At 43.6% G+C, this 14189-nt stretch overlaps 1 protein-coding gene across 4 annotated transcripts in view; it reads right to left on the bottom strand.

Moving 5' to 3' along the window:
• The window catches only part of CAP2 (cyclase associated actin cytoskeleton regulatory protein 2), a 143421-nt gene that overhangs the window by 115694 nt on the left and 13538 nt on the right, over window positions 1-14189 (bottom strand). Inside the window, exon 1 of one of the 4 annotated variants that reach the window (XM_073678812.1) lies at window positions 8414-8535. The exons of 2 other annotated variants lie outside the window; for them this stretch is intronic. In XM_073678812.1, coding sequence (XP_073534913.1) covers window positions 8414-8419 — 6 coding nt within the window. In that variant the 5' untranslated portion in view covers window positions 8420-8535. Of the gene's footprint in view, window positions 1-8413; window positions 8536-14189 lie in introns of those variants that run through there. One more of the 4 variants, XM_073678809.1, reaches the window with a different exon arrangement.

The raw sequence follows: 14189 nt of genomic DNA, 5'->3' as shown, positions 1-14189 counted from the left end.
CATTTATAGCTTGTAGCAGTTTAACCTGATATTTTTATTTTGTGTCAATATAGGTTTATTGGCCTCCAAAAGAAGCTGCTTATTTGTAGCTCTGCCCCTGAGGTTCATATGAATTACATTGTCAAATCCGTGAGACTCACAAAACATTGCTAATATTTACAGATTGGATTAGCATAGTATGAAGCAGTAGATCAGACAATCTCTGTGTACAATCCCATCAGGAGAGGTGATCTTCATTCAAGGAGGACTCATAAATATCACAGCGTGTGCCGGAGTCACTGACACAACAGCTGAAACCTGATGTGTGCCAGAGGATGGGCTCAGCGTGCAAGAAACGGAGGGCACACACTGTAGAAAATGTGTCCTGGCGTTATATATTGCATTTGTCTACCGTTATTTCTATTTTTATTATAGAACGAGAATCTTAGTTCCTGTAAAACTCTACCCACTTCTAATCTGTGCTAATTAAATGCATTCACTTCACAAGAGAAGCCAGCGAGGCTAGCATCCCTCCTCTGCCTCCTTATGTCTCCAAACTGTCATTTTTTTCCTGTTGGACATGAATCTATGCCACAGGGAAACTGCTGTAATCATTTTCATGTCAATCACAGCCCTTTTTTTCCTTTGAGATCTGCATTATAGCACTCCACATTTAGCATTTATTCCTATACACCATTAGCTGTAATCACCTTTTCAGAAGTGCAGCACGCGACATGTAATTATCCGTTACCCACAGCTAAGCCCATTATGCAGTGTATAGCGCAGAACACGGAACGTTATAGGAAGCATTATAATCAGGGAAATCTAGATTCTCTCAAATACCATAAAAGAAATGACTAATTGAGAATTATAGGAAACACGCGGTGTACAGTTAGGAATTATTGTCTAGGAGACCGAGTGGGATCACCCACACACGTCTATAAAAATCAGTTCTAAACCCTTTGTTCATACTTATAAGAAGGACAAAACAGGTGGTGGCACCATTGAAGTTGTATCTTTTTCCCACACACTGCTAAACTAGTGTGACACCATGATCTTTATAAGAATAATCTACTTTTCATTAATCTCGGATCCGACGACTCTCACTAATGTCGCATTGACATTTCTGTTTTCATGTATTTGTTGGTTTTCATAGAACATGTACCCATTATAGTCTATGAGACTGCTCACATCTAGACATAAGCGAACCCAAACTGTAAAGTTCAGGGTTTGTTCCGGACACCTAGTGGTCTCCCGGAAGTCCATTTTACATAAGTTGGGGAAAACCACTGTTTGGGCACATGGCAGGGAAGGGAAGGAGCGTCATTTGACTTTTGAATGTAAAATTTGATGAAATAGCTAGCGGACGCCATGTCACGTTTGGAGAGCCCCTGATGTGCCTAAACAGTGGAAACCCCCCACAAGTGACCCCATTTTGGAAAATAGACCCTTCAAGGAATGTATATAGATGTGTGATCAGCACCTTGAACCCCCAGGTGTTTCACAGAAGTTTATAACGTTGAGCTGTGAAAATAAAAAAATCAAATATTTCCCACAGAAAGCACTGATTGTGGGCATTTAACACCTCTGATATCGCTGTCAATAGTGACAGAGACATCGATTGGTATAGCAGAGGGAGGGAGCTCCATCTCTGCTCCGACACAACACATCTCCATGATGACCTCGGGCCGAAAGATGGCCACAGGTTAACCCAGGTACAGTGGCCTGTAAGTTCCTGCTCAGAGCAGAATCTGACAAAACTTCTACCTGCGTACGATACACAGATCTAATACCCAGCAAAGCAAAAGCATTTCAGTGTATTAAATCAGTGATCAGACAATGTAAAATTGATGTCCTATCCTGGGACAAGGTAAAAAAGTAAAAATAACGTTTTTAAAAATTGTAAAAATATTAATAAAAATCACAAAATAAAGAAAAAAAAATATTATACCAATACATACTGTGACAGAGTCACTGGTATGGTATATGAGGGGAGGTATGTGTGGCACAGGTTGCTAGCCTGTGTGAACTGAAACCAGTGGACTTTCTGCCAGCATGTTATATGATGGTGGGTTAACTCACTTAAAGGGCGTCGTTTTAGGGGAATGACATAGTGATGGGAGGGACGTCATTCTCCATACCTCCACCTCAGGGTGTGGCTGAGCATCGTTTAAATGTTCAGTCCTGTTTTATTTTCTTTGAGTTGTGTTTGGAGAGGCAAGGTCTCCAGACTGGTCAGCTATAGCTCAGGAGAGAGCTGAAGGCTGGACATAACTTGTGTGAGCGACCCGCACACACATATATGGACTGTGCTATAGTTTATCTTTTGTTTTATTGTTTAGCCAAGTAAGGTTGTATTTATTTTGCTGGAGTGCAGAGCTTTATGCTGTTAATAAAGCCTGCAAAGAAAACCCTGGTTCCTGAGTCTACTTCCGGAAGTGGCCGAGCGAGTCGTCCTACCACAATACATATATTTAATGTAAAAACAAATATTTAATGTAAAAACAAAAACAAACGAACATATATTTGGTATTGCCATGTCGAGAATGTCCCAATCTATAAAACTGTCTCACCAGTTAACTCCTTCAGTGAACACCGTAAAAAATAGATAAAAAATGTGGAGGAAAAAACTATGCTTTTTTATCATTCCGCCGAACAGAAAGTGGAATAAAATTCGATCAAAAAGTTGAATGTAACTGAAAATGGTATCACTAAAAATGTCATCTTGTCCTGTAAAAAACAAGCCGCCATACAGCTCCATGAACTGAGAAATAAAAAAGCTATAGCTCTAGGAATATAGCGACACAAAAACAATTATTTTTTCTAAAAAAATGTTTTTATTGTGTAAAAGCGGCAAAACACAAAAAAAGTTCACATATTTGGTATCACCGCATCCAGAAAGACCCAATCTATAAAACTGTCACACTTATTAACCCATTCAGTGAACACCGTAAAAAAATGATTAAATAAAATAATAAATGTGTCAAAAACCTATGCTTTTTCATCATACTGCCAATCTAAAAAAGGAATAAAATGCGATCAAAAACGTAGATATAAATGGTATGGCTAAAAACGTCATCTTGTCTCACAAAAAAAAAGTCTTACAGCTCCATCAACAGAGAAATAAAAAAGCTATAGCTCTCGGAATATAGCAATGCAAAAACAATTCTTTTGTTTATAAAATTGTTTTTATTTTTTATTGTATAAAATCGGTAAAACATAAAAACAAGATATAAATGTGATATCGCTGTAATCGCAGCCGTCTAATCACTTATACTTCATGAGAAATGGCGTAAAAAATAAATAAAACCAATTCTTGACCTGCTGTTGATCTGCCTCCCAAAGATCGCAGCAAGGCTCGGCTCACATTTATCCTGCGCTCTATGCTGAGTACTTATGTGGCGCCCTGCTGCGCATTGGTGCCACAGAACCCAGAAGGGTGCATGGAAGGACTTCTCCACAAGAGGCCCTCACACATTCACACACCTCCACCCTACCACCTCAGACCAGTAGAGGGAGCCCGTTAGGGATAAATATAGGGAGGGTGGAGCCAGGCAGCTCAGTTTTAGTTTGGAGCTCAGTCAGAGGAGTTAGTTCAGTTCCTGCTCAGACACAGAGAGGGACAGAGCTCAGACTGAGCTGAGAGCGTGCTGACGCTCAGAGGGCAGCGAAGAGGCAGCACGCTGGCTGCTGTGCTTAGGCGAGCCAAGGCCTACAGCACGTGTGAAGGCCTAGTGAGGGCCTTGAGTGGGCTGAAGGCGAGAGGAGAAGGAAGAAGTAGCAAGGGGGCAGAGGAGCATACCAGGCTCACCCCGAGATATATACCGGACACCGGGTCCGCGCCTACAGGGACTCTTTACACCCAGTAGGGACTACCGGAACCCCTGGAGGACTACAGGTCCCAGGTTTGCCAAACGCTGACCAGTACCAGGGCAAGGAGTCACGGGGGCCCCAGCGTCCAGGGAGAGTGATCTCCAAAGAGAAGGCCCTACCACCAGGTCAGCAGGCGCAAGGGAGAGAGAGACAGTAACCAAGCTAGGCGTAGTTCCAGGCAGGCCAGAAGCTTAACGAGAAAAGCCACGGATCAGGAGGCCCTATACCCGCTCACTGGGGAGAGTCCAAAAGTGCACCCTTCGCCCGGAGTACCCTGGACCGTACCTGCAGCATCACCAGTAAAGGTACTGAAGCTTTCCCCCGTGTGAGTGTCCGTTTTTCCTCCGGGACCGTCCTGCCGTCTCTCCCCAGCGTCCTCCATTACATCCCACGCTGCCCTGGAGCTAGCTCTACCTGTGGAGAGCCACACCATCCCTGCTGCCGTAACACCCGCTCCAGAGGACTGCTACGCAGCGGCGGCACCCCTTTTGCCGCATTCCACAGGTGGCGTCACGAACTTTCCAAATCCCCTAGAAATTCCCCTTTTTACTGACCGCCCTCGGTCACGGACCGGGCCAGCCACCGTGATATCCCCCAACCAGCATCCATAGGCCCGGCTGCCGAGTACTCCCACGGCCCAGGGGGCGCGTCACTTACTCCGGGGTTTCCGTGTAAATCTCTGAAATACCTGATTCAGATTAAACCCCCCCGAGGAAGATTCTCTATAATGAGGCAGATGGCGACACAGTGGACACCGTCTGGCCTCTGATCCGGCGGTGTCTGTCTTTTTTAAGCGTGCATAAAAGCGCAGTCCGACACAGTTTTGTGCACTTCTGAAAAGAAGGACAATGCTGAACAGAGGTCAGACAGAGTCCACTGTTTCGGCACATCAGGCGCTCTGCAAACACGTCATGGCATCTGCTATCTATTTCAGCCAGTTTTTCGCTTCGAAAGTCAAATGGTGCTCCTTCCCTTCCGAGCCCTGCTGTGCGCCCAAACAGTAGTATTCCACCACATATGAGGTATCAGCGTACTCAGGAGAAATTCCAAAGCAAATTTCAGGGTCCATTTTCTTCTGTTACCCTTGTGAAAATAATACATCTGGGGCTAAAGCAACATTTTTGTGGGAAAAATTTATTTTTCATGGCTCAACGTTATCAAATTCTGTGTAGCACCTGTGGGCTCATGGTGCTCACCACACCTCTAGATAAATTCCTCAAGGGATGTAGTTTCAAAAATGGGGTCACTTGTGTGGGGTTTCCACTGTTTAGGCACATCAGGGGCTCTGTAAACGTGACATGACAAAATCACAAAAAAACAGCTTTACCAACTCCAGCAGACCCTCATGATAAAGGTGGGGGGCAGCAGAGGTGCAAAATACTGATGGAGCAACCACTCACAAACCTACCAATTCATGGAGGGGGTGGTTGCCTAGTATTAAAAATGCACACAGATGAGGCTTGCATAGGGCGCCATTCACACAGATACATTTGATGCACAGTGTTCTGGCTTACAGCTTACTGATGACGCCCATACTATTAAATCAAACGGGCTGCCCAGCACTATATATGTGCACCCCACATGACAGACACCCCAAATCACCCAACCAACAGTAAAGGGCCTGGCTACACCCTGCAAAAAGATGGAAGAAAAAATTATGTATAAAATACATGAGTTATTGATCGATATTTTGGCCAAAATACGCAAGTCACAACCCATGTCAAGGGTCCTCATACTTGCAAGTTCTAACGCTAAATTCAAAAACAGCTCACAAACAACATGAATTCAAGAAAAAGCACAGAAAAATGCGACATGGCGTCTGTTGTCTGTTTCGGCCAATTTTGAGCTTCAATAGTCAAATGGCGCTTTTTCCCTTCCGAGCACTGCCGTGTGCTTAAATAGTACTTTTCTACCACATATGGGGTATCAGTGTACTCAAGAGGAATTGCACAACAAATTTTGGTGTCCATTTTTTCCCTTTACCCTTGTGGAAATAAAGAATTTTGGGCTAAAGCAACTAGGACAACCCCTTCTTGATCTAAAGGTTTGGCACTGATAAAATAAAAAAGCTTCCACTCACCTTCCGTGTCAGCGCCGTTTCAGCAGTGTCGGCACTCGCATTCCCGGGGCTCTTGTGCAGTTGTTATGACACGGTAGCCCGGTGCCAAATCAAAGATTCACAGTCTCCTCCTTCAGACAAATCAAACATCAAGAGGAAGTAAGAGAGCAGCCACAGCCCTGACTTCCTCTTGATATTTGATTTGTCCGAAGGCAGAGACAGTAAATCCCGCGCTGATTGGGCATCAGGCTCACGTGTCATAACCACACGGGAGCCCCTGGTACGCGAGTGCCGATACTGCTGGAATGGCGCCGGAATAGGAGGGGAGTATAAGCTTTTTTATTTTATCGGGGCAAAATGTAGAGTATGAGAAGGGGTTGTCTAAGTAGTGGACAACTTCTTTAATTCCTGTGAAGCACCTAAAGGGTTAATAAACTTCTTGAATGTGGTTTTGAGGACTGAGTTTTTAAAATGGTGTCACTTTTGGGTATTTTCTGTCACATAGGTCCCTCAAAGTCACTTCAAATGGTATGTGGCCCCTAACAAAAATGGTTTCGTAAATTTGTTGGAAAAATGAGAAATTGCTGATAAACTTTTAACCCTTCCAACTTCCTAACAAAAAAAAAAATTATGTTAAAAAATGATGGTGATGTAAAGTAGACATGTGGCAAATGTTAATAATTAACTATTTTGTGTCATATAACTCTCTGATTTAAGGGCATAAAAATTAAAAGTATGAAATTTGCTACATTTTTACAATTTTTGCCAAATTTCCAATATTTTCACAAATAAACGTAAAAAATATAGACCTAAATTTACCACTACCATAGAGTACAAGGTGTCACAAAAACACAATCTCAGAATCAGTGGGATCCAGAGTTATTACCTCATAAAGTGACACTGGTCAGAATTGGAAAATTTGGCCTGGTCAGGAAGGAGAAAACAGGCTTCGGGGTGAAAGGGTTAAATTAGGTTACTTGTATTTTTCTTTGCGGTTTTTTTTACATATGTTTTTATCGCTTTTTGAGGCTGCATTTTTTGTCTCTCATTGGTGTCATGTTTTAAATAAAGCTGCTTTGTTTTTGATACTTCCTGGTATTTGGCTTTGACAAAACTTTATTGATACAGTCACATGCAGATTAGATGCGTTATTGATACGTTTCCGCCATGGAAATGCACTAAAAAATATGAACATTTTTTACCTGATTTTCAGCATCTAATGCAAATCTGTGGGAAAAATCTGCACATAAAACTCAGTGTACCCACAAGAGAAATTTTCAAACAAGCACCGCAGGTCAGTGTATGCTGAGCAAAAGATTTCCATAAATCCCATCCACTTTATTGGAACTGTAAGACGCTGTGTTTTTCACGTGGGGAAAATACGAAGTGTCAAAAATTCACCAAAAACTCATCAAGGGGCCACAGCCTAACAGGTAGCAATAGCTTGGATTTTTTGTTTTTTACAAACAAATATCATATTGATGGTAAAAACAGAAATGAATCAAAAATGAGTGAAAATGGGATTAAGTATACTGATCAAGATCAATCCATTTTTGCTGAAAAACGCTTTCTGTTTACAATGGAGTCTTGAAGTAGCAAGGGGTCTTCACAATGATGCTTAAAGAAGCACTCCAGTCTCCCACTAACTTTTTTATTCATTAAATATGTTTGTATATGCATGTCATGTAGAGTGAGTGTATTAATATACTCACATACCGCCGATTTCTCCTATGTCCTGCTTTTCTGTGACGTCACCATCCTTCAGACTGGCTGTGTCATGCTGCGTGACCCAGAAGTGGTTTTACAATGAAAGCCTATGGAGAGCAAGAATGAGGCACCATAGGCTTACATTGTTAGGGTCCGTGCCCACAATGCGTTTTTCAATCGTTTTTGTTGCGGAATTTTTGCAGCGGAAACGCTTGGGAAACGCTTGGTAATCCTTCTCCCATGGTCCCCAATGTAAATCAGCAAGTTCAATGCCCAACCTGTGGAATTTTCCGCAATGTTTTTGATGTGCGGAAAATTCTGCAGCATGTCCATTATTTGTGCGTTTACGCATGCGGAATTGCCATCTACAATGCATTAGAAAACGCAAGGCAATTCCGCATGTGCAAAACGCGTGAAAAACGCACGAAAAACTAGTGTCAAATTCCACACGCGTTTTTCCGGGCTAGGAGATGCAGAAATGAAGCGGAAATTTTCTGCTTCATTTCTGCATCGTGGGCACATAGCCTTAAAGAGTTTTCCGGCTCATGCATAGTGCACAGAGTGAGTCGGTTAGTCAGAATTGCTCTGATGTCACTCAGAAGCAGAGAAGAACGGTGCTGAATCCTGGAGAAAGTGGTGGTAGGTGAGTATAATAATACTCACACTACATTACATGCATATATATGCACATTTCATAAACAAAAAAGTTAGTGCGAGTGCTTCTTTAAGATGAACTTTTACAGACACATGTAGCATGAAATATTCACATTTAGTAGAATGAGAGTCTGCTCACACCTGCATCTTGCAATCCAGTTTCTCTGTTTCATTATTCAAGAAATGTCTGATTCGGGAACTCCCTCTTAGGGTTCGCTCACAACTCGGACGAGACCAATCCGATAAAAAAAAAGGATTGCATTCGGACCAATGTTATTCAATGAGGCAGTGCAGATCTGCGTTTTTTTTCTCGGGTGTATTCAGCATGAGCAAAAAAATTGCAGTATGCTTCAATTTGACTCTGAAAAAGGTACAGTGCGAGAAAACAAAACGGACCATTAGTATGGCATCCAATTTTTAAGGGTACATTACAATTTTGTAAGATGGAAAACTATAAATGGTCCTGTAAAACTGCTAAATAAAAAAACAGACAGCACACGGATGACAAGTGAGAAAAAAATCGTCCCACTTTTCTGGATGAAAATCATACATAGTTTTTATACGCCACTATGACCCCAGCCTAAGGTCTCATTCAGACGTCTGTGTGAAAATCATACATAGTTTTTATACGCCACTATGACCCCAGCCTAAGGTCTCATTCAGACGTCTGTGTTTAAATACGCACGTGACAAAATGGTACCAGTGTCATCCGCATTTTGGATTTTGTTTTTGAAGAAAGAGCATAATATGGAAAAAAAGATTGCCAATAATTTTTTTAAAAAATACATGTAATTCAAAAAGACAAAAAAAGGTAATTTTCTGATGATAACTTCACTTCAAAGGAGTTAAATGGGTCTAAAAAATTAATAACCTATCTGTAGAGTAGATCATCAATATGAGATTGGTAGGGCTCAAACACCGCCACGATCAGCTGATACGTGTCCGGCAGGCAGTAGCTGAAGCTCCATACATAGTTTAGTAGCTGCTGCCTATTGCTTCAATTAATCTCCAATTCACTTCAGTGTCCTACAGGACAATCTTTCGGCATACATCACACCACAAGGGGACACAATCTAGCATGATCTAGCCTCATAGCATCTACCGACTAAAATTAAGACATTGTTTCATCAACCCTAGTTAGGAAAATGGATATTAGATATTTGCTGTAAAGAGTGTACTCCAAAAATGATCCTGCACTTCCTTTTCAGCTTTTGTCTGCTCCTTGTATGTCCTAATAGACAACCAAACACGAAATGGGGACAGTTTTTCCAAGCAACTATTGCATTGTACAGTATATGTGAGGGGGGGATCATATTATTGCTGGAAATTAATTATGTTGGCAACCCTGTGTCCTCTATAAGTACATAATGTAATCCAAGACTAAAGGCATACCTATAAAAGGGTACCCTGTGTCTATGACCATCATGTATGAAGCCCAGATAGTCGCAGATCAGAAATGCCTAAATTAGAACAAATCCCAATGCATTATCTGAGCATGTATTACACAAAATATTTCCGGTCCAAACCTTTTGTCGTCTTCCTTGCTCTTAGGATATAAAGATGTGTGTGGTATTATTTAACTCTGTGTCTACTGTATCGGTTAAGAAGAAACTGTACACTAGCACCCATCTCTTCACGTTACTTTTGAGATGAGATCTATATACACATCACTGAATGTTGTATGAATCCTTTGCACATGAATTATTCATTGAGAAATGAGCTTTGTCCTTCTCCTTCAGCCACACAGCACTCAGAGAGTGTCATTTTCCTCACCTATTGAATTAAATGCAGTGGCTTACTTAGTCTTGCAACAATGGTGCATATTATAAGCAGTATATGAAAGAGTATTTGCCTCCTTACAGATGTCCCTTATTACTCTGCATTTGGAACAGTAAATTTACTACTTCGAGGGTTTGCTTTCTAAGGCTAGGACTTATACTATTTGTGATAGTCGTTTTCCACGGAAGTTCAGCAAGCTTGGTTCAACTCAGTGGCCCACATTGTGCGTAAAGAAGCACTGTCAATAAAGTTTTTATATATTGCAATTATCATATTATATGGCACTATGTACTTACAATTGCTCATTTTGCCTTTCTACCCAGTTAAAGAAGCACTCTCATCAAAGTTTTTATCCTCTTATTATATTGCAATCATATTATAGTACTGTGTACTTACAATTGCTAATTTTGCCTTTTACCCAGATAATTTGTCTCTTTTCTCTGCTTGTAGAAAAAGGAAGTCTCTCTTCCCTGCATGAATCATTCCCCTCTTTAACTCCTGACTCAGCTGCTCCCTCCTTCCCTCTGCCAGGGACTTTTGCAGTGACTCATGAGTCATGACTAGTGTTGAGCATTCCGATACTGAAATATCGGGTATCGGCCGATATTCACTGTATCGGAATTCCGATACTTAATTCCGATACTTTTATAATATCGAATACCGGAATCGGAAGTTCCCATAATGCCTGCGCTCTGCAGTGTCTGTGAAGGATGACAAGCTGGGTGGCAGCGCTCAGCTGAGATCCAGCCTGTCATCAGAATGCCATCCCAGCGTGGGAGAATTCTCCTGATTGTTTAAAAGCCGGCGGGCGGTAAAAAGCCGCCGGCTTTTAAACAATCACTCAGCCCCATACTCGCTTCCCCGCAGCCTCCCACCCCGATCCTCCGCTCCCCTCACCACCTCCAATCCCAATCGTAAATTAGGACCGGGCGGGGAGCGCAGCACCAAGGAGTGAAGGACCCGGGCGGGGAAGCCGGCAGTGAAAAGACTTCACCGCCGGCTTTCCCGTTCTGTGCTGCGCTTTCCCGCCGGTTATTTCAAATGAACAGCTGAGGTATCAGGTGATGCCGATCAGCTGTTCATTTGAAGTCGCCGCGGTGCCCTCAGAGGGTTCATGTGAGTTCATGCTTGACTGCATTGCATGAACTCACATGAACTTTCCCACGGCCGCACAGGTCAGCCTCACCTCCCGGACCCGTCATGATTAGTGTGTGTGCGGGGTGTGTGTGTGCGGGGTGTGTGTGCGGGGTGTGTGTGTGCGGGGTGTGTGTGTGCGGGGTGTGTGTGTGCGGGGTGTGTGTGTGCGGGGTGTGTGTGTGCGGGGTGTCTGTGCGTGCAGGCAGACATAGGCCGATGTGACACTACTACTCCCATCGGCCTATGTCTGTCCCCCGTCCACTCGTGCCAGCAGGATCAGCTTGATGGGAGCAGTAGTTCCCATCAGCCTGATCCTGCTATTTAAATTGCCCTACTGTGTCCCCAATAAATGTTAGATACATGTCATTGGTGGCCAGTGGTTACCTAAAAGAAATTAGTTCATACATTACCTGTCCCCGCCGATCGCCACCTAAAATAAAGTAAAAAATAAAAAACTACACCTATACTCACCTAGACACCTAATTCCCTGAAGCCATCTATCTCCTGTAATAAAATATAAAATAATAAACCACAACCTTATCCTTACCCCTCCGTAGTAGTCCACGAGTGTCCCACGAAGATCTCCAGTTTAGAGCAGCCACATAGAATGTGACCGCTCTGAACCGCTGCCGCCGCTAGAATGACGGGGCCGTAAGGGTTCACCGAAGTTCAGGCAGCGCTGCTCCGGTTAGCTCCTTTACGGCACTGCTGTATCGTGAGAAATTCCCACGGTACAGCAGTGCCGTAAAGGAGGTCTCCGGAGCTGCGCTGCCTGAATGCACTCCGGTGACCTCAGTCAGTGGCTCCTGCTGCCGGGAGCGGACGAGTTCCCGGCAGCGTGAGCTTACAGCAGCCATGCACAGCTGTCACCATCTCCAGATGTGACAGCTGTGCATGGGAGATCAGCGCAGGAACGTGGACAGGTAACTATTTTTTTTTTAGTAAACTAAGAATTAAATAAAATGGTGTGTTTTATTTCAAATAAATTATTTTTTTCTGGGTGTAGTGTGTTTTTTCTTTTTAACACTTTGTAGGTTAGTAATGGGGGTGTTATATAGACGGCCATCATTACTAACCTGGGCTTCATGGCAGCTGGCGCTGACATGAACCCCACCACTATTACCCCCTGCCACCGCACCAGGGCAGCGTGGAAGAGCGAGGCTAAGTGCCAGAATTGGCGCATCCTATGGATGCGCCATTTCTGGGGCGGCTGACGGCTGGTGTTTCTAGCCTGGGAGGGGGCCAATATTCATGGCACCCTTCCTGAGCTATTAATATCAGCCCCCAGCTGTCTGCCTAGCCTTTGCTAGCTATTAAAATAGGGGGGACCCCACGTCATTTTTTTGGGGGGGGTCCCCCATTTTAATAGCTAGTAAAGGCTAGGTATTCAGCTGGGGGCTGATATTAGTAGCCTGGGAAGCTCCGTGGGTTTTACCCCCTTCCCAGGCTTCAAACATCTGCCCCAGCCGTCTGCTTAACCTCCGCTAGAGACTAAAATTATGGGGGATCCCACGCCATTTTTTTTTAAAATAAATCCTTTATTTTAACACTAAATGACATTTGAGGAGTTAATAAAGATGCAGTCCCTAAATTATTATTTATTTTTTAATTAATTTTTCCCAAAACTTTTGACGTGGGCTTCGCCATATTTTTGTATGCCAGCCAGGTACAGCATCCAGCTTCTATGAACGCGCCATTTTCCGGGGCGGCCGCGGACTGCAATTTTCAGCGGGGGGGGGGGGGCAGAAAGCTTGGGCCTCCCTGCGCTGCAGATTCCAGCCCCCAGCTTCCTAGTTGTACCTGGCTGGACACAAAAATAGGGAGAAGCTCCACGTCAATTTTTTTTTAATTATTTCATGAAATAATTTTAAAAAAAAGGGCTTCCCTATATTGTTGTGTCTGGCCAGGTACAAATAGGCAGCTGGTGGTTGGGGGCAGCCCGTTCCTGCCTGCTGTACCTGGCTGGACACAAATATAGTGTGAAGCCCCACGTCAATTATTTTTTAATTATTTCAGGAAATTCATGAAATAATTAAAAAAAAATTATGTGGGGCTTCGCCCTATATTTGTGTCCAGTCAGGTGCAGCAGGCAGGAACGGGCTGCCCCCAACCACCAGCTGCCTATTTGTACCTGGCCGGACACAACAATATAGGGAAGCCCTTTTTTAAAAAAATTATTTCATGAAATAATTAAAAAAAAATTGACGTGGGGCTTCGCACTATATTTGTGTCCAGCCAGGTACAGCAGGCAGGAATGGGCTGCCCCCAACCACCAGCTGCCTCTTTGTACCTAGCCGGACACAACAATATAGGGAAGCCCTTTTTTTCTTAATTATTCCATGAATTTCGTGAAATAATTAAAAAAAAAAATGCGGGGGGCTTCGCCCTATTTTTGTGTCCAGCCAGGTACAACTAGGCAGCTGGGGGCTGGAATCCGCAGCGCAGGGAGACCCAAGCTTTCTGGGCCACCCCCGCTGCAAATTGCAGTCCGCAGCCGCCCCGGAAAATGGCGCGTTCATAGAAGCGCCATCTTCTGGCGCTGTACCCAACTCATCCAGGGCCCTGGTGCGGTGGCTCACTGGGTAATAAAGGGGTTAAGGCCAGCTTGGCATTATCAGCTGGCCCTAAGCCCGAAATTCATGGGGTCACGCCAATATTAGACATGACCACCATGAATTTCTATTAAAGTATTTAAAAAAACACAAACACCCAGAATAAAGTCCTTTAATTGAAATAAACACACAATTCTTTATTGTTCTAAATTAAACCATACTTACCATCACGCCCATTCCAGCTGAAGCCAACGATCTCCTGCAATAAAAGTAAAATAATAAAGCAACCTCATCCTTACCTTTCCATGGCTCCCACGACAGCTTCAGCTCTGCTACATCGAGATGACAGGCTGGACCGCAGGAGAACTCTGCCATCCAGCCTGTCATCCCGCAGACACTGAGAAGCGCAGGCATGCTTGTGCTCCTCAGTGTCTCGCTGTGACGGCATC

The sequence above is a fragment of the Phyllobates terribilis genome, unplaced genomic scaffold (assembly GCF_046119375.1).
Source record: "Phyllobates terribilis strain yellow unplaced genomic scaffold, ASM4611937v1 Scaffold_4__5_contigs__length_816908805, whole genome shotgun sequence".
NCBI lineage: Eukaryota > Metazoa > Chordata > Amphibia > Anura > Dendrobatidae > Phyllobates > Phyllobates terribilis.
Note: the sequence above shows the minus strand (reverse complement) of the source record. Positions and strands in the feature narration are given on the sequence as shown.